Source organism: Hippichthys cyanospilos, chromosome 16 (genome assembly GCF_059441005.1).
Source record: "Hippichthys cyanospilos isolate Australia breed blue-spotted pipefish chromosome 16, RoL_Hcya_1.0, whole genome shotgun sequence".
NCBI classification, from domain to species: Eukaryota; Metazoa; Chordata; class Actinopteri; order Syngnathiformes; family Syngnathidae; genus Hippichthys; species Hippichthys cyanospilos.
This window is the reverse complement of record NC_142384.1, coordinates 4,372,286-4,393,190: the sequence shown is the minus strand read 5'-3', so window position 1 is coordinate 4,393,190 and position 20,905 is coordinate 4,372,286. Positions and strand designations below refer to the sequence as shown.

Genomic DNA, 20,905 nt, shown 5'->3' with positions numbered 1-20,905 from the left:
TATGGTCGACGTGGCAAGTGCGTGTGTTTCTTTATGTTTTGCAATGCCCCCCCCCCCCGCCCAGGAAAGCGAAAACCTTTCGCTCCCCCCACTCATTCCTCCGATTATAAATAAGATTAAGATCTCTAACAACTGTACAGGTATACCTAAAACTGGATCCTTTGACATTAACACAAGAAGTAAAAAAACACAATATAAATCATTTTAGCAACGGTATACATTGTCAACTACTATAATTCCCCAAATGTAAGATTTGCCTGTGTATACGACGCACCTTTAATTGATCGAATCACTGGAATGAATCTATCTATCTTGTACATATTTTTTTTTCAATGAGTTGAAGCAGCTTCTTCAGATCTGATTTTGAAATTTACATTGTGTATTTAGCCGCTTACAGATAGCTGTAAGCCATTTTTGAGTTTATCATCACAGAGGACGTCATCAATAGCACAATTCAAAACGGGATAAAACAGACAGTGCAGGTTGGTCAATTCCTCCACACAGAGATCACGCCGGTTTCACGGTTTTCGATAAGCGTGCAATAAAAATATGTTGAAAATAACAAATTATATCAAGTCGATGATCAATGTTAACAGCTGTGTGTTTATGCAGGGTGTGTAATCCTCCCAAAATGGATATGGTAGAAAACAAATGACATCCCACAAAGCCTTGCTGCGAATAGCCAAGTAATTAACTATTTTACCGTCAAAGGGCTATCGGTGCCCCTTTTGTACTGTGACATGCAATAAAAGCTCAGCTTGTACCCTGTGTCGTTTGAGAAGCATTTTTATTTTGGCTAAGCAACAACAGTTTAGTTTAAACATTGAATGACCTTCTCTTCGATCATACAGTACAAAGCAATGTGTGACAGGTCAGATATGAATGCATTACATGCTTGTATACTTATGTTCTTGCAGCCTCTTATGTCCAGAAGTGTCAAAGATTTGATGCGCTTCAGGTAGGACATGCATCCATCACTTAGCTGATAACAACCTGAGTGGGCAAACAGACACAAGCACCTTCATTGTTAAGTCAGTTTTCTTGCTTAGTAGGGTTGGTTTAGGGGATAAAAGTATAACTTTTATACACTGCACTAGTTAATGTCAAATAGTATGGATACGACTCATTACTATGAATTAGAGCTGAAAAACAAACAGGGTGTAAACAAGTCTTCAAGACTTGATACTTAGAAATAATAATAAACTAAAATAAATAATTAATGGCAAAAACTTGTCACACAGGGCAATAGAGCTAACTTACTTGCTGACTAATAACGAACTAAAAAAAAAGCCTACTTAGAGCCAAGCACATTATTTACTTTCAAGCCAATTTTGATTAATTAGCAGTCCAAATGTCATTTTCGGTCATTTCAAACCAAATTTATTCCAATTTTTTCCCAATCAGATTTTTCAAAAGGAGTTTCAATTGACAGCTAGCACTGTACATATGAAGAATCAGCTGAGAAACTCAACACCACTGTTCACAGTACAATATATTCAGGCGAGAAAATATGACGCTTTTGTCATGCAAACGTGGGAAACATTGCACTCTAGTGGTAGTGCTTGATTTGACTTGCAATGTAAAAAAAAAAAAAAAAAAAAAAAGTGCTTGCCTTTTTAATGTTAATACCGCCGTGGTTCATCTTAAGCGTGGCAGCCAATATCGTGATCGCGATTAAAACCTCGATTGATTGTCCAGCTCTACTATGAATTAAACAAAATTACGAACCAGTAGACAATTATAAACTCAAGTTGTGTCATGAAATGTATGCACGATTCATGAAGTATAAACTGTAAAGAATAAGTGTAATCCCATGATTTCGTTTCTGTCCACATGGATATTGTCATGCCTCCTGCAGCTGTAATGAATCACGGGCAACCTCATGACCAAATCACAGGCACGGCGACCTAATGACATGCATGATGGACACACAATGGTTGCTCGAACCACCCGGTGGCCGGAGGCACTGCCCCTGTCCTCCACAACCTCCGTAGACATTGCCCGTGTGTTCCTGTCATCCTGGCCTGCATGTTTTGGGATGCCCTCTGATCTCACCTCAGACAGCGGACCGCAATTTGTGTCAGAGCTCTGGACGGCTTTGGCTGAGTCTTTGAGTGCACCGTACTACTGCTTACCACCCTCAGGCCAATGGTTTGTGTGAACGTTTTTATCAGTCGCTTATAGCGGCGATGCAAGCCACGCTCTCGGATGGTAATTGCGTGGACCACTTGCTGTGGGTGTTACTCGAGTCACGTTTGGCTCCAAAAGAGGATCTTGATGCCGTGCCTGCAAAACTGGTGCTTGGGCCGCCACTTAAGAGTTCCTGGCGAGTTTCTCCCTGAGAATTCCGCCATGCGTCCCTTTTCCTCTTCGTTAAGAGGGGCCGTGACCAGTTCACCATTACTTTCCTAAAGTGTTCATACCCTCAGCGCTCATGTCTGCTGGCTTCATACCTATGACGGCCGACGACTACAACAACAGATGAAAATTGCTATCACGACATTTTTAATTCGCCGTTTTTTGTGCATTCCCGTCGTTGGCGAAACAGGTGTCCATAGGTGACCGATCGACGGACAGCCCATCAGTGCAGACAAAGTGCCCACCTCTGGTATTATCAAAGCAAAATGAACGTGCTCTTATAGTTGAATGGAGTAAAATGTAAATAAAAATACCTGATAGAATGAGTTCATTGAGGTTGTAGCGAGTGTGTGTGCCCCCTGCTGCCAGCAAAGCTATTGAAGAATCTGTAATGTTTTTGCAATGAGCCAGATCCAGCTTCTCCAAGTGCGGCATATGATGCTGCATAAGTCGCAGAGACGACTCGTTGATATCCAGACCAGACAGATGCAGTTCCACAATGTTCTTCAGTCTGTAGCGAGATGAGTCTGAGCCTAAAATGATGGAAAAAGGAAACACTTTGATGTCAATGTAAAGCAATGTAAAAAAATACAAATCTGTGAGCTTGCCCACTTCTGTTTAATCTGACCATGTTGAGTGAGGATCTCTTTAAATTGTGTATCTTTTATGCCTTCGCACCAACGCAGATCCAATAGTCGAAGAGAGGGAAGAGTAGGGGAGGCCAATGCTGATAGGCATGACCAGGACAGGCCAGCAACCTTTAACTCTTGAAGACCTAAAGTAAGAGAAAGTGAATATGAAAGAGGAATGATGTGCAGAATGAACGGAATAAAAATGTATCTGCTTGGCCAAGAGGTACAGTGGGCTGGGGGAATATATATATATATATATATATATATATATATATATATATATATATATATATATATATATATTATATATATATATATATATTATATATATATATATATATACATATTATATATATATATATATATATATATACATACACACACACACACACACACACACACACACACACACCCATTGTTATGACCCATGGGTCATATGTAGTTTTTGTATGTGTTCTGTGTTCTCCTTTGTTTGTGTGTGCGTGTGTGTGAATGCCTTTTGGTTGGAGTGTGTCAATTGTGTGCAGGTGGTGTCGTCCCATTGGCTGGCTCTCCTAATTTGCCACCCTACTTAAGCAGCCCACGGACCAAACTCTGTCTCTCTCCGGTCATCCCACCGCCAGAAAACGCCACCACAGAAATTGTTAGATAGTGTGCATCTGTGTTGCTCGCTGTGTTTGTAAGAATCTGTAGATTGAGCAGTAGTAGGAGGGAGACGCCGTTTTGGTTTAACCCCTTTTCTCCTGTTTTTGCGTTAGATAGTTAGTGAGCCAATTGTCATTCGTTTCCTTTTGGTTTGGTTAGTTAGTTAGGGATTCAGAAGATCTTTTGTTTGTTATTTTGTTTGTTTGCTCTCCCTCCGAAGACAATAAAAGCTGCTGTTTTTGTTGAACAACTTTAGTTTCACGGGCCTTTCTGGTGGTGAGGGTACGGGGGAGCACACACGTTATATCCCAGTTCCCCTAGGCTGGTTGTAACATACATATATACATATATATACACACACATACATATATACATACATACATATATATATATATATAAATATATATATATGTATATATATAGTATATATGTGTATATGTATAATATTGCAGTATACACGTTTACTTAAGACCGTTAGAAATCTCTTATTTATTCTTTTAAAATAAAATGGTCAAGTGGAAACTCTCCATTGTTAGCATGTTTAATCATGTAAAGATTTGACTTTAATTCAACGTCTGGGCCGCTGCTAATAATAAGGAAACGGCTAACGGCTCACTTACAGTACAGTGTAGAAGGTTTAATCATTTAAGATGGAAATATTTGAAGAAGTAAATATGTGTACTGCAGTAATATTTGTCTTAAATAATATGCATAGCATGAAGACTTTTCACATTTAAAAAAATAAAAAAATATATATATTTTTTATTTGAAAAGTGTATCTTCGCTCCTTCGCGGGTTTTACTTTTCGTGGAGGGATTCCGGTCCCCATTAACTGAGGGGTCACTGTATAATAAAATAAGGCGTTTCAAAACCGACACGCAATATATTGGAAACTGAACGTCGTATTGCAATCGGCGTATTGCGTCGCTTCATATTGCCATATATCGATCAATATTGTCGCCCAGCATTAATATACAAACATGTGTACCTGGAAGCCTGGTGAGAAGGCAGTTGAGCTGTTTCTTTGCCAGGGGCGTCCATGAGAGGTCCAAAGAAATGGGTTGATGTTTTATGATCCCTGCCAAGGCCTCGTTACTGAGAGGTTTGGATCGACTCACATCCAGATGGCTCCATAGATGCTTATCAAAGCTCCTGCACCAATCAAGAAAACGTCATTTTGTATTTTGCTTAACACAGGCAAAACTGCAAATAAATAAATAACACAAGCATTAAATTAAGGACATACCATTTATACCAAGCCTTGCACACAGTCATGCACCTGAACAACTCAGTTCTGCTAAGGTATCTGAAAACAGACACCCACACTTCCTTTTTTCCTCCACTCTCATCCACATCCTGCAAAGACGACAGGGACAGGGATGGAGGTGACAGCACAGGAGAGACAGAACAAGTGGAGGGTTCTCCTTCCTCTGAGACCACCGCCTGATCTATAGTGCCCCGGATGCCACAGATGCGACGAAGACTTGGCCTGCAAGATAACATTTGAACAATCTGATTGTCGCATACACTTGTATCATCGTAGTCAAGTTTTTATCAAAGTAAGTGCTCACAACAAATGATGCACCGTGACGGTCTTGTTAGTAAACTGTGTCTTCTGTGGCGGGTGAGTTCACATAGCAATTATCAGTATTGCAGCCAAGACCTGAACCTTTTCAAAAATATCAGTATACCTGGCCTGTGAGTTTGACATCTGTGCTTTAAATTATCCGTCATTATGTTGTGGAATACATTTTCTAGATCAAATGTACTCCTGGTCAAATTGAAGTCAAGTCATACTTATTTATATAGCCCTTGATCACAACGGAGTATCAAAGGGCTTCACAAGTGAAAGTCACGGAGAAAATCACAAATTTACAATGGCATTCTCTGAATGAAGCTCCCAAAAGTGGTCTTGGGAAATGGTATGGGTTGACTACACTAAAGTGAATACTTGTACTAGTATTGTTTTAAAAAGTGGTATCAAACATCCCTGGTGCGTTATATGGCATAATATACTTGTACATTGGTGTCTGAGATACGAGTGAATCGACTTACATTTTTCGTGACGTGAGCTATCGCATACTGTAACCTTTTTTTTGTCTTTGTAAACAAGCAAAATTTCAGGTCTGAGTTACCGTGTTCACTGAGAGGTGCATACAGAGCTTACTCATCATCAAAAGCGTATGGAAATACATTCAAGAAGTGGTGCACATAAGTGAGAACAATTATGTTGAACACAGGGCTCTCAAGGACCTGACTTGGAGACCCCTAACCGTAAAGAAGGGTTAAAGAAATATCTATCAAATGAGAGAGTTTGATACCTAACTATATATTTTACATTAGAACGATTGGCTGCACACACATTTTCTAATTCACAACCAATTTCCCGGATTGTTTTTTTTTTTTTGACAACCCAACGAGAATACTTCAGTAACAGAATGCAGCGTTTATCTTCCGCAATCCAAATAATTATCAGAAGCTCCATATACTGAATGTTACAGTGAAAAGGGTTACTTCTCTTTCGAGGAGGTTAAGTTACAAAATACCAACCTTCCTGGTCCTTGCGGAACTTGGCCATCCCATGTGTCATTGTTCTTGAAGCGTAAAGATTTGGAAAAAATGGTCTTACGGTTGATGCTTGTTTGACCACATGACTTTATAGGAGGTGACCTAAAATCCATGGCAGTTTCCATTTTTGGAACCATAGATCCTATTAAAACAAATCAGATACATGTAACTTTTTAGTTTAGACATAGACAATTAAACGAGTTATCCATTTCTACTTGAAAGCTACTGTAGCTACTTTGTGAACAAGGATGAAATTGGACGTTGGTTCTGTCTGCTCGCTTCTTTCATTGAAAATACTGCTGTAAAAACTTCAGCTAACAACAGCTCCTGATTGCAGCAACAAATGCAGCCAAGTGACTGCCTCAACTTTAGCTTGTCCCATTACCATCATAACCATGAGCAAGAATACGGCCGATATACAATTCTTTAAGTTACCGTTCATAAGACGCATCCATACATTTTTTGGGGAGAAAAGTGCGTGCTATTTGGAGGGAATTCTGGCAAATATAATTTCGAAAAGAAGTCTATAAATCCAATGGATGAGTAGCTCAATTTTTATTTCTTTAGACAAGAGGAACATTTTGTCATGTAACAAGAGTTTCGCTTAAAAAAAAAAAAAAACAATTACAGATGAACTGCAATTCCCTGAATATAAGATGCACGTTTTCTTTAAAAATTGAAGGCCAAAATAATGGATGTGTCCTATGAAGTGTAGCTTAAAGATTTATTTTATTTTTTATTTTTGTTTTTTTTAATTTGACAAGAAAATATGAAGAATTTACAAAGATACATTTTTTTCTGTTTTGCTATAGTTTTTACATTGTCACCAAACTGATGGTGCGTTCTATATATGGTACCATAGAAAATACCAGAACTTGAGCCTAAAGTTAAGGGTGCGCCTTATATTTGGACAATTATGTTAAATAATCCGTTCCATGATATTGTAGTTTATTGGAATGCACCTGTATGCCTTGACTAACTGGCGATTAGGGCATTTGTTAGGAAACGGAATACTTTTTCTAGTGGGGTTTTTGGACCTACCGTCGGACTTGGTGGGGCGTTGTAGAGTAACAGTTAGGTATGAGCCACAAAGTATGTCATCATTGAGATCAGTCATCAGGAGCACTGGAGGTTCTGAGTCAGAATCACCAGGTCCTTCCAGCTCTTCTTCTTGTAGGTCCATGTCCTCATCCTCTGGGTCAAGTTCCCGTTTGTCACTGTTATCAAAATCCTCATCATCAGTCCTGGACCTCTTCCGACACTGACGAGGATGGTGATCTTGGTCTCGATGCCCACTGCTGTCGTAATCTTTATTCTCTGCATCACCATCATCAGAGTCCTCAGTAGAAGTGCCGCTTTGCTGCATCCTTGAACCACTTCTTAGTCCCACCCCTCTTCTTCTACCAGCTTTGTTCCTGTGTATGGAAGGAGCACCAGGGATCCCAGGGCCTTCCCTGCTTCCCCTGTGGGTTGATCCTCCTTTGAGCAGCCCTCTCCTATTAGTGCGCAATCTCCTCCGGAAAGAGTGGCAGCCTCCAGGCTGTAGCCTTACCCTTTTTCTCTGTGTGGCTGTAGACACAAGTCAAACAAAAAGTACGCTAGAAAACGCACTGTGAATTATAACGTACACAAAGATCCTTATATTCTCGCTAAAATTAAAGATGCATAAAGGCATTTCTGGAATTCAATATCAAATTTTCTCTGCCAAGGAAGTGAGTGAGGGATTTATCAATTACTGTTTATTCGTAGTTCAGTTTAAAATAATAATTTTTTAACTTTACTGTTTGTAGATGACTTCCTTGGTTCCTTACTTAGTGTAGTATGTATAAAACTATTGATATATAAACGGGGACCTGGGGACATATTTTCAATAAAAACTGAACTATGTGTATCTGCCTAAATTCTTGTTCACTCTGCAAAGGTAAATGAAAAAGCACAAACTTTCATCCTCGTCATCACCGCTGGAGTCGTTTGCTTCGCGACAGTGTCTCTGCTGTCGGAATATCTTCGCCATGCGGGTATCCAGCAGAGATGAATATTTCCGCTGATAGATGTTTGAAAACAAGAAAAGCGGGAATATGACATGACAAATTAACAAAGATAGGGGAAGCATAAGATTACAGATGAGAGATACAACTATATATACTGTGTGTGTATATATATATATATATATATATATATATATATATATATATATATATATATTTATATTTTCACACTGTCACACTTGTAAATAATATTTTCACGCCGACGCGCCGGTGCATGTGCTGAACTCACAGAACGACCCTTGTCAGTGCGTGTACCGCTTTAAGACAGTCACGTGACCATGTCGTGAACTGCGTCGACACAGCAAGAACGCGCAAATATGTGTTTATAAGGAAATGCGTCTGTCAACACTACGCAACTGCTGAAACGAGCCAAATCACACGGTTGATTCACTGCCTTGTGAGCGTGTTATCACTCTCAACGTTCTAATAATTCACACATTGCAGATATTTTTTCCATAAATCCATATTTTTCGAACCAATTCAACATTCATTCCCAATGGGAAACAGTCCCATTCGTTGTCAGTCGGAATTGGATCTATTTCATACCTAATGGGAGACAGTCCCATCAAATCTAATTTTATCTATCGAACAAAAAATGGCTGCTTGGCACGGTGGTTAAAGTACCGGTCCATGGTTAGACTGCAGACCGGATTCGCACTTCCTTCACTTCTCAGATAAACAATTGTTTTTCTATTTTGATACTTCCAATTCCATATATTCATACTCACATATTCGCAAGAGGACTGCCTGTATTTTTCTTACTCTAAATGTTTATCCTTTTCCCCACAAATCCACATTTTCCTCCTCAAATTCCATTGGCTTACATTGGGCAAATTGACATTTAACTATAAACATTTACCAAAAAAACAATGTATGAAATTTGACATAAGGTCATTCATTAGTTATAATACTTATAGTAATCTACTATAATTCCTAATTTATTAGGTCTAGTGATGCCCCGGTTATACACTAGGTCGGTTCACTTTGTCAAGTGGGTTGCCTGCAGGGATTTTTAACGTCCAGTAGGTGTCAGTATTTGATGACACAATATCAACACAATGTGTCAAGTGTGCCAACACGCTCATGTCATAATTACTGTCACAAGTATTTCACCATTAATCTCATTAAAAATGAAAAACTAGCGTTGCCGCTCCAGTCAAAGGAAGGTTTATGCATATTTCTATGGAATTTGTGACATTTCTGCCACATACCTACATTCCCACTTATAAATTAATGGTAACAATCATAAAACCACTTGTATGAAAATTGAGCGAGAAATGTGGTGTCTTCAATCAAAAAAAAAAAATCAACAGGTGACATCAATATAGAAAGTTAAGACTGAATAACATGTTGTTGTAGAGTTGTAGAGCACTGACAAAATTAATTCTTTACATAAGTGGAGGCCTTAAAAGCTGAGAAAGTATCTGTCCTAAAAAATGATCCATGTGGAAAACAAAGGAGCTGAGTAAAACAAATATAGTCCTACTAATTTTAAAATACAAAGAGTAGGCACTTTCTTAACATTATACCCCAAATGCATTTGTCTTCAGTAAGTAATTGCATTCTTATCTACTTGCACACTCATCCCCTTTTGTTTGTCAGTTGTGTACCTCTGAGTCGGTGATGCCTTGAACACATTTTGGACACTCCCAGCAGCTTGGCAGGTCTTTGTTGATAACACCTTCACCTTGAATCTGCAGTGAAAGAAAGGAAGTTGTTATATTATTAAGCAGTGAAACCACATTTGATTCATTTCCATGGAAACGCCAATCAAATAAATTTTGACATCTTTGGGAAAGAACAACCCCCCCCCCCCAAAAAAAAAAAACACCACCGCCTCTTGAATATACCCTGTCTGATTATAAAAGGGATCCAATAACCTTTATATTGTGTGAGAAGAAGATTAGTACTTAACACCTGTAATTTCCTGTCTTCACTTGGTGGGGAACGGACAACTAATGGAATATGATGTAAGGATATCTGCTGAGAGGATCATTCTTCAACACAGTACTGTATACCCAGTCATCTGAAATTTTGGGTATAGGCTGATGATAGCATGGAAATCCAAATTCCCAAATCACTTCTTGAGCTCATCAACAGTTTTCAAGATTTTGCATAAGAACTGTTACGATAAACTTCCATGGAAGGCTTGGTGGAGGAGGTCTCTGAATAGTTTACTGACTATGGGATAAGGTTCTTGCACACTTGTTAAACAGCAAAGAGCTTCTACTCAACAGTAGGTGACAGCTGTTGGATTCTTAATTCAGATGTTCATTGTGTGATAACCACTCCTCTCTTTAAATCATCAATAAGAAACTTCAGACTTTTTCATAATTGATCTAGCCAGGATTTCTAAATACTGTTTGAAATGGTTTGGACAAGGAATAAATGACCTGGACTAGGAGTAAATGGTTATCTTGAAACAGTTGTGAATTTTTTTAATGACATCAAGTCATCAGGTTGGGCACAGTCTACTGTAAATCAAGAGTGTCAAACTCATTTTGGCTCAGGAATTGCATGGAGGAAAATCTATCCTCAAGCGGGCCGGACAGATAAAATCATGCTATAGAGTACAAATATCTAAAATGCATGAAATTGCATATTTCAACATTCATTGTAAGGCACAAAGAAGCCTGCGGATGAGAACTGAGTCAGTTATTGAGCACAAGGTGAATTGTGACAGCAGCTTGGTACAACGTACTTATTAACAGTTTTTTCTATGTTTTTTTTTCTTTCAATAAAAGAAGTGATGGGACAAAACCATGACTGAGTGAATCCTTGAAAGTGACACTGTGTAAGCTTTGGATCATTTTGTCAGTCAAACTGAATACATTACTAAAAATACAGTAGGCCCCCGGTTTACGAACCGCCTGTTTTACGTATTTTTCATCTTATGATGTGGACCGCGGCGTTTTTTTTGTCCCCCTCTTACACACAAACCTTTTCATTTTACGAACAACCCAATAGGCATCACTAGACCTAATAAAACAAAAACAACTTTTCTCGCATGTCACGGAAATGCCGATATGCTATTGGTCAATTAAGGTCACAGTCACGGTCTCAGCCACGGAGATGCAGATATGCTATTGGGCGGCGTCACGTCAATCACAGAAATGCCGATATGCTATTGGCCGAACGCCCTCATCTAGCTTGATGGCACGAGCTGGTTGGTCGGTGTGTTGTGAAAACTTTGCAAACTTTTATCTGTTAGACATGGCTTCCAAAATTGCAAGTGGCGGTTAAAGGAAGAAGTAAGAGGATGATGACAATAGAAACCAAGCAGGAGATAATAAAAAATACGAAGGAGGCGCACGCATAGTTAACCTTGCTAGTGCTTCTACTTTCAGACGGGGAAGCATAAAAACCAAACATTTTGTACCGTAAGGCAAGCAGGATGGACTATCTGTGCACAACTGGAACATTCCATCAGAAGATAAAAGCAATCTTCAGTTTCTTCTTGGTTAGGCTCCTTGCATATTTCACAAACAGCAGACAGTGGAAGTCCTGGCTGAAAAGAAGGAAAAAAGCAAAGACCATGTTTGAGTTTTGCATTTGCTACATAGTTCACAGTATTTGTTTGCAATAAAAGGCAAAATGTTGGTGTCATTTTTTTCAGTTTTCTTCTTTTAAAGTGAAAAGATTTAGCTATAGAGAGCAGGAGGAGGAGTGTTTATTGCTGCATTTAACGTAATGCCTCTAAAGCTCCCACGGGCGCATGCGAAAAATTACACATACTCCCAGGGAGTAGCATTTGCACTCTTAAAATATAGAATGTGCTTTTATTCGAACGATTTTAATTCATATAATTTACCTATTTTATGTATTGAGTAAAGATACACAAGTTCATAAATGTGCGTACTTAAATATACTACGTATATTGTCTATTAAGGTGAAGTAAAGGGCTCATGAGGTTATTGGGAACCTCCAAGCAAAAAAAATTAAATAAAAAAAAGTTGTGATTAGTTGACTTATTATTATAGAGTAATTGACTGAAATAATTCTTAGTGACAGCCCTAATATGCACATTACAACATTTCAATATGTGTAAACATACGAGTGCTTAAAGAAGCATTCTGCTTGGTATCTCAATTACCTGTAGAGACACATTTTACCATCGGCACATATTTTGTCAATTACCGTAGATGCTAGCTGCTTGCTCCATTTTTACCTGTTTGCAGTATGAAAAAGGCACCACCCTGAGTGTTTTTGCCTTTTGTAATAAATTATATACACCTGAGAATGTACTTGACAGATGATCTTTTTCATTCTTGGTGCCAGCAAGGCAATGGTTGTGATCAAGCTTTTAATGCTATTAAAAACATCTTAAAATCTCTTTTACCTCATAGACGCTACTTTTAAAAACATCTTAAAATCTCAAGAGCACTTTCAAGCGCCTGTATGTATACCCAGAGGTACGCTAACATACAGAGTAGAGTGAATTTTTCGAATGCACCCTTCGTTGTTGTTGACACTGCCGTAATTATATGATGTCCAACACAATACGTGTTGCACAAAGCCCCCGATCTGATGTTATTGCTAAAACAGGTTATCAGATGGGTCAACAGTAACGTGGCTCAACCTGAATTGCGTCAGATCGGTTTTGACGTAGGCAAAAAACAATGTGGGCAGCTAGGACTAACAATCAGATTTGAAGAGGAATCCAATTGGAAACAGATATGCCTGCAATCTGAACGCAACCATCCTAATGGCAGAATGAATAACTGTGCAAAATTGGTTTATTTCATGGTGAGTAGGTGAAGCTGCAGAGTTTATATGTACCTGTATTCGTTGCCATCTTGAATTATGAGAGAGTAAATGCAGTAATTACTTATTTTTATTATTCATTGTTTTATGGCCTATGAACAAAGAAATTTGACTTACTGAGAGACACTGGCGCAGCACACAGGTTTGCTTGAGCTTTCCAGGTCCCCCGAACTTCTTCATGTCCCGACAGAAATTACAATCGCCACATTCAGTTCTTATACATGCCTCACAGCGCTTACACCTGCCCAAAACCAGAATAAAAGTAAATGTAAAGTTATCCAAGAAGGAAATGCACCCCAGAATGCTTTTGCTCATCAGTATGCAAGCCATAATAACACAAAAATATGAATACATAATTTTAAGCATTGCTTTTTACTTAAGGCCTGTACAATCAATGTGTTAAGCAAGATTGTGTCCACATATGCATTTCATTCCATGCAACCATGACTGTGAAGCGCAGAGCAAACAATGAGGTCCCAGGCATGATCGACCCTCAGTATAGTAAATCACTAGAGTTGCTTACTGCTATGCATTATTGACACTTTGTTTCTCACCTAAAACTGCAGCATCCTTATGCAACAGTGCCCACCAGTTACGCCTGGGTGTGTGCTTGTTAGTTTGCTGCCTATTTTGACTGTTTTGTACTCCCAGATTCTCAAGTATAATAGTGTTTCAACATTTCTCACAAATTTGGAGGATTTAATTAGGTGACAAATTAAAACAACCGACAAAATCTATAGCTCCATCTGGCTTAGTCCATGGTTTCTAAAAGGTTACTCGTCATTCGGCAGCCTGTCGGCAAAGCAGGCGTCCGTCACTGTACCGACAGACTGCCCATCACTGGTTGATTATCCATCCCACAAATACATTCTACAGTATATGCTGCTTAGCCACACAAGTGTCAATGGTGTGCTGAAGTCTAGCTCAGCTGACTGGGTGAGAGGCAGGGTACACTATGAACTGTTTGCCAGCCATGCCTGTTTGAAAATGTATAAATAAAGTTGAGGTAAATTTAGTTGAGCTAATTGCAAGATCACCAGCAAATCAATAGCTGATACTAACAATTGATGATTGAGTTCTCAGCAATAAAGTGCCTTAAACAAGTTGTTGCATGTTAATCCATTACCTGACCCTGCGCCTTCTCAGAACAGACATTGAGGAGGCAGGCTTCTGTGGTCGTGGCATGACTGAAGTGGCAGCCATCTTAGGATGAAGTAGTAGTGGTTGAAGTGGGTGATAGTCTGAGCACTGATGACAGAAAAAAAGAAAAGATTAATTGAATAAATAAATAGTATCAAGTACAGTCGGCCCCCGGCTTACGAGCACCCTGATTTACGAACAATTCGCCTTACGAGCGTGGATCAGGGAGATTTTTGTCCTCCGCTTACGAACAAACCTCTCGCCTTGCGAGCAATTCGACATGCCGGCCATTGAGTATGTAGTAATGTTCTCGTTTAATTGCGTCAATAAAATCAACAGTAGCGACATCATCAATCATCAGTAGATACTTGTGGCAGTAACGTGAACGCTATTGGTCTTACAACGTCACACTGACTGTCTCACTCACGGTGTCTAAATATATATTACCATTTAAGTGTAGTGTTTGTACAGCTAAAGGGAAGTACAGCTGACATGAAATTAAATGTGCCGATTGCAGGACAAAGAATTGTCATTGGTTTAAATGTGTGTTTTTTTTTTTAATTAATTGTCAATACATTCCAACCGTTTAAAAAAAAAGTGTGAATAATTATCAGTCAGTCACGGAGATGCGAATATGCTATTGGTCGATTAAGGTCACCCGGTCTCACTCACGGAGATGCTATTGGCCGTCGTCACACGTCAATCACAGAAATGCCGATATGCTATTGGCCGAACGCCTTTATCTAGCTTGATGGGACAGGATGGAAGGAAGGAGAGAAAATTAGTGAAAAACGGAATGTTGTGAAGACTTTGCAAACTTTATCTGTTAGACATAGCTTCTAAAATTACTAGCAGCGGTAAAGAAAGAAATAAGAGGATGATGTTTTAGTATCTGCGTGATTTGCACCCTGACTGAAAGAGTTACTGTAACACTGTAAGACCAATAGCATATCTATCGCCGTATTAACTTTGAGCGTAAGACTCTGCCCCCCTCTGCTTACACCCAGCTCAAGGCTCGTCGTTTCAAAGGTAAAAGCTATTTATCCATTGTATTTATTATATAATGCAAGTGTACAGCAGATTATGTCACTCAATTTTAATATATGTATACAGTGTGTCGTTTTTTACCTAAGGCTTCGGCGCGCGTTGCACGCATTCACGAATTAACATGGGTTTGGATTGCCCGCTATACGAGCAATTCGAGATACGAGCGTAGCCGCTGAACGGATTAAGTTCGTAACCCGGGGGCCCACTGTAGTTTGCAAGGTATAACCACAAAGATAGTGGACCATCTCACAGTAACAGATGGTACAAATTGCCATTTTGTGACGATACTTATAAACAAGAGGTAGATGTCTGGACAATTAGGGATTTAGCAGGTACCAATAGTTACTAATAGCGATGTATAATGATCAGGACAATTGCATTAGGCAATAAATCAAAGGACGGTGGTACAAACAGTTAATTAATCATTGGCCGATGGCAGGAGGGCAGGGCAGGAGTTATAAATCTACTCCTGCCCCAACTCTCATAGTCACCCCGGGTGACAATCACGTTGTGCGGCGTGCTCAAGAGCTATGGATTGTTAAAGTCACACACGTTGTGACAAAGTCTCAAATGGAGCAAGCTGAGCTGCAGAGCGTTGTAAATCTTTTACCTAGATTTCTTTAGTAATACATTGGAATTTCAAGGGTAAACTCTAATTGTTATCATGTTTGGTCAGCAACAAGCTTTTCTCTAAATAGACTTCCGGGGTGAGACTACAAAGGGATCAGGAGGGATAACAGTACAGTCAGCTACAAGCTTCTCTCTAATTACTTACAGAGTGACACTACAAAAGGGATGGGGAGGGATAACAGTACAGTTACTATATACATTTTAATTTTTTTAGATTTAAGTAAATATGTGTACTGCAGTATTTCGACATCCGAGGAGGGCCCGTGGCAATTGCACTTATAGTTAACAAGTATGTATGGAATGCAGGAAACCTTCACAGCTTGTCTCTTCACAATATAAGTTAAAAAAAAAAAAAGGTCGCGATGCACTGAGGGGGCAATGGGCGAGGAGCAAAGTAGCAAGGGATCACTGCATATTGATTTACAAGTTGGTTCCTTAACAAATAGAGGATGGCAGAATCTTTAGTTAAGTCTCTTGCCTGCTTTACACCGTCTCTGGATTGGTCCTTTGCAGAGATTCCCAAGTGAGTGACAAGTTCCGCAGGTCTGTTTCCACTTCCAGCCGACACATAAAGCGGTTGACCTTAAACAAACTGAGAAAAAAAAATCACTTCAGGACAAGATCCGTTTGGTCAAGTTCACTCAAAACACTCATTTAACATGCACAAAGGATACTACAACACAATTACCTTTACCTACAGCATATGAGGCCGATACCTACCCTCTTTGGCCTCTTGACAAATGGTTTTCCGTTGTAGGATTTTTTGGAATAGTCATTAGCATGCTCCTTTAGTAGTGCCTACAAAACAGCAAATATGGTTAGTGCACTTTAGGCATTGGCCGATAACCTGATTGCCAATATTGTAATTGTAAAAGTTACACATATTTAAAACTGTCCAAATGTGTCAAAACCAGGAAGTTTTTCTTCCCTCCCGCGTTGTCTGCCTTAACAGGCAACTGCAGTGGGCAGCTTTGATTGTATATCATACTGTACATGAGACCTCCTCTACCACAGAAGCCAAACACATTGTCCATTTCCTGTTTTGTGGGCTTTAGTATCAATAGAATTTTGCTGTTGCAGCTAATGATGGGTAATATGGCGAACATCTCATCATATGCTACTTTCACAGGCTGATTTATGTGCTATCGCTCCAGGTAGGATACGAGCTGTCTAGCCTGCTCGAGTGTGGCTTAACAAGTAAAGACGGCTGTGGGGGAAGTTTTCGAAACAGCAGATGATGTTTCGAGTAAGAGAAAAAATAGTAGTGAACGAGCGAGCCAGCAGACGAGGGAGAGAGAGAGAGAGAGAGAGAGAGAGAGACAATGAGTGTGTTTGTGTGAGCATGTGCATGTGTGAGGGAAATAGACTCGTCACCATAAAATGGCACAATCAACATTGTACTATTAATTGATACACATAGTAGTTGAAAGAATGATTTGAAATAAACTACCACAACTCAATGGTAGTTCAAATCAATCATTTAAAACAATCATGCTTTTAAAAAATTGTTGTGGTGTAGATTTATAATTATTGTATTAAGTGCCCGTATTTCAGTTTAAAGAACCTAGATCATGATATTTTTACACTTTCCACAATTAAATACAGTGTTACTACATTTTTCGTGTTTAAAGGGGATTAGAAAACCTACTTTCCAGAAGTAGGAAGGACCCTACCTATGCTCAGCCCACGGACATTGTATATACAGTACATAAAAAAAAAAAAGTGTATGAAATGTGTTTAGTAAAACCCTCCCTACCATCTTCCCCATTCCCAGTGATCTCCTAATTGCAGGGAACAAAACAGTCCCTTTTTGGGCACAAACTTTATTTTTCTTGCACTACACATGGCAGAGTGCATCAATGAGCGATGCGCGCCGCACACTGACTGTCACCTCTCCCCACAACATGGAACGCTACCCCTCCCCTTCTCTCTTCTGCATGGACCACATTACATTGCAACTGTTCTTAAAAGACACAGCCTCAGTCTGTGTTGTGACAGAGTTTACACTTGATTGTCGATTGTCACGCCAGGAGCCAATCTTGTGTCTTATAAAGGGGCCTGTGAGCTGATTGAAGATTGCCAGGCCAGTCATTTGTGAACAGTACCTTTTTTTTTTTTAGTTATTTGGGAGGACGTTCTCTGAGTGAATATTAAACGCCAGCAGCTGAATGAGACCGGCAAGAAGGAAAGAAAGCTTTGGTTTCCTGTTAACTTTTGTAATAAACTGCAATTTCAAATGCAAATTCTGCTTGTTAACAGGTCTGGTCAGCTACAGGCTTCACTTTACTTCAATATCCGAGCGCAGTTATTCTGAGGGCAACTTGCTGCCCCCACGTTCCCCGACTACAACCAAGGCATGGAAAGGTAAAGGGATAACAGTACGTTACTGTATGAGGTTTAATCATGTCAGATTTGAGTAAATATGTGTACTGCAGTCTTAAATATGTACCAATACTTTTCACATTGTAAAAAAAAATCTGTTACCCACGTACAAATGTGTTTTGTTCACAGAAAATGCACGAAATACAACATTTTACTTACAGGTGGGCATGGGACGATATCAGATTCTGACTGTATGATTACAGTCTTTCCTTTGACTCCGTCCTCGCATAAATTTCAACAAATCAACTGGGCCCTAAAAAGGTGAGCTGAAATACTTTTAATACCTATATTATTTGCGTGCTCTATTCAGGGGGTAGAGTTTTGTTGAAATTTCTGAGGGTAACGAATGGAATTTGTGTTTCAAAATGTTGTGTCATTAGTGTGTGTCGCCTCATTAAATGCCAGAAGTCTGTTGGTGTAGGATAATTAATGATGGTTTGTGTTGGTCTGATGCTGGTGGACCAGCATGGCAGTTGTGGTGATTCAACATGTGATGGTGGTAGTTCAGCATGTGAATGCTGTTGGATAGTGGTCCCTCCAGCCCAGAAACACAACAAAACATGCTGGTTAGAAATGGTAGCACAAATGTGAGGACGGCATGGCTCCGTAGTGGAGATCGTGGTCGGTGGCCGTCTCCCAGTCGAGAGCATGTGGGTTTGATCCCCCGACCATTTGTGACCATGTTGAAGTGTCCTTGAGCAAGACGCTAAACCCTTAGTTACCCTGAGCTGTGTCATCAGTAGGAGGTAGAAAAGCGCTACATAAGTGAAAGTCCATTCACCTTTTATCTGTGCACTTTCTGTTTTTAAAGGAGGGTTATCATTTCGAAAAAACAAACAAACTACATAAATAACAAGAAAGCACCCCCCCCACACACACACACCGACAGTTTGCTTGCTTTTTCCAAGCTCTTTTTAGTTACATCGCTTTTTTATTTTATTGTCACGTACCTATTTATTAACGTCAAGTGGGTTTAATTTGCGATTTTTTTTTTACACCAAACGCGCGACACTTGACTGCGGAAAGACGGGGGTTTGGTTAAAAGTTGCCAGCCCTAAACAACCGTTGCACGGTGGCCGAAAAGGCACGTTGCAATCGTTACAAAGGGCACAATAGAAAATATAAATCCTGCAACACCCCGATGTCTCAATAAGTTAAAATAGTTTAAATATAAGGTTTGGATATTCTTACCCCCATGGTCTTACTAGCCCAAGGATGATAACGTGATGTTCTCCTTCTCTGAGGAAGAACTATAGCATTTTTGGCACTCGGAAGGGGTCGCGGTCTTTTCAACGTCACTTCCGCCGGTGCTGCAACCACTGCCTTATGGTTGCCTCAGTTGAGTCAGCTACCTTGGCAGTTTCTCGTTTCCGAGATGATGTGGCGACTCCGTAGACCTCCTACCCCTTCTTTTATTTTATTACACGGCATTCTACGTGTTGTGTCCAAATGAATGATTTTTGTTAGTGCTCAATTTACATTGCAGTAATTGTATAAAATCCGACAGTGAAACACCAGCTGTAGTAGAGTTATTAAATGGTTTTCTTTTTGTGTCGGGCTGCGTGCTCAATTAAACTGTATTACTGTATTCTTTTTTAAAATATTTATTTTAGTATTATTGCTGAATTGATTCCCAACCCCACCCCACCCAACATGAGCTCCCACAATACAGTATTACTGTGTAGTAGGGGTTATCCTGATGATGGCAGGGCAGGGGTTGTCAAATTTTGGCTCAGGAGAAAAATCTACCCTCAAATGGCAACCCATTTGAGGATAGATTTTTAGGTACACTCATGCTATATTGTATAACTTGAAAATAATTAGTGTTAATTAGATGTAGATTTTTGCTCTTCACACTGGCCTTGTCCCAATTAGGCCCCATATCGTGCGGTTCAACTGTGAATATATTATTGAAAGGTAAATACAAAAAATTGGCTAGTCAAAATATTGGTAATTTTATTTTGGGTCTCTGATGCATCACAATACAGTAGCTCTACTGTATACCATTTTTCCTTTAAATTGCATGAAACTTAAAAATCCTAAAATATTTAAAGCATTTAAAGCATCTTTCACCGTCTTCAGAATATCATTAGGTAAAACCTCTAAAAAAATCTTAAAATGTTAAAGTTTTTATTTTTTAATTAAAAAAAAGTCTTTTCCTGTTTGATAAAAAGAAAAACAATAGTTGAAGCCAACCAACCACCAAGGCAACAATACAACATAAAAATAATAGTAGTACAGTATAACAATCAACTTAATGCAAGATTTTGTATACAATTTCTACATTTGGTATTTCAATTAACGTCAATGTTTTAACTTAACTACTAAATCATTTTATGATATTTTGAACATCTGGTTAGATTTGTGATTTTATTTTATTTATGTTTTAAAAAACATTTACATACATTTCCAAATTATTGTTTTGAAGGATGGGACCAAATATTTTGTTATCTCTTTACAAAAAGTCGTTATAGCTTCCTCAGCTTCTTTATTGTAGTCTCGTTAAATTTAGTATGAACTCCTTTGTTGTTGTTTTTCTTGAAATACAATTTTTGTGGGGTTTAATTAATTATTATTATTGTTGTTTTTGTTGTTGCTATCAAAAATCGACTACCTCGAGGAGGAATTTAGGGCCATGAGACGAACCCTACGTGTTACCCTTGAACCCAAGATGGCTACCGATACACACAT

General features: G+C 39.1%; 1 protein-coding gene across 2 annotated transcripts; it reads right to left on the bottom strand.

The window, feature by feature from the left end:
- Positions 1–768: 768 nt before the first annotated feature.
- Positions 769–19,496, bottom strand: LOC148410235 (lysine-specific demethylase 2A-like). Of its 2 annotated transcripts, XM_088436068.1 has the most exons (14): positions 19,406–19,496; positions 16,553–16,630; positions 14,142–14,263; positions 13,133–13,256; positions 11,631–11,759; positions 9,862–9,945; positions 8,145–8,247; positions 7,245–7,772; positions 6,186–6,345; positions 4,882–5,124; positions 4,624–4,787; positions 2,987–3,133; positions 2,673–2,891; positions 769–993 (listed from the first exon to the last, which is right to left on the bottom strand). In XM_088436068.1, exons 1-14 carry the CDS (start codon positions 19,409–19,411, stop codon positions 812–814), a joined length of 2,289 nt encoding a protein of 762 aa, XP_088292194.1. In that variant the 5' UTR covers positions 19,412–19,496; the 3' UTR covers positions 769–811. The 2 variants fall into 2 exon arrangements, with proteins under 2 accessions (XP_088292194.1, XP_088292193.1); XM_088436067.1 differs by lacking the exons at positions 16,553–16,630; positions 19,406–19,496 and adding an exon at positions 16,311–16,426.
- Between the last annotated feature and the right edge of the window lie 1,409 nt (positions 19,497–20,905).

Excerpts from the sequence above, each read along its gene's own strand:
- LOC148410235 (XM_088436068.1), bottom strand. Across the intron at positions 14,264-16,552 it reads TTGTCAAGAGGCCAAAGAGG|TGCTCAGACTATCACCCACT; the intron begins GTAGGTATCGGC and ends TTCTGTCATCAG. Across the intron at positions 7,773-8,144 it reads CGGTGATGACGAGGATGAAA|CCACACAGAGAAAAAGGGTA; the intron begins GTTTGTGCTTTT and ends TTGTGTCTACAG.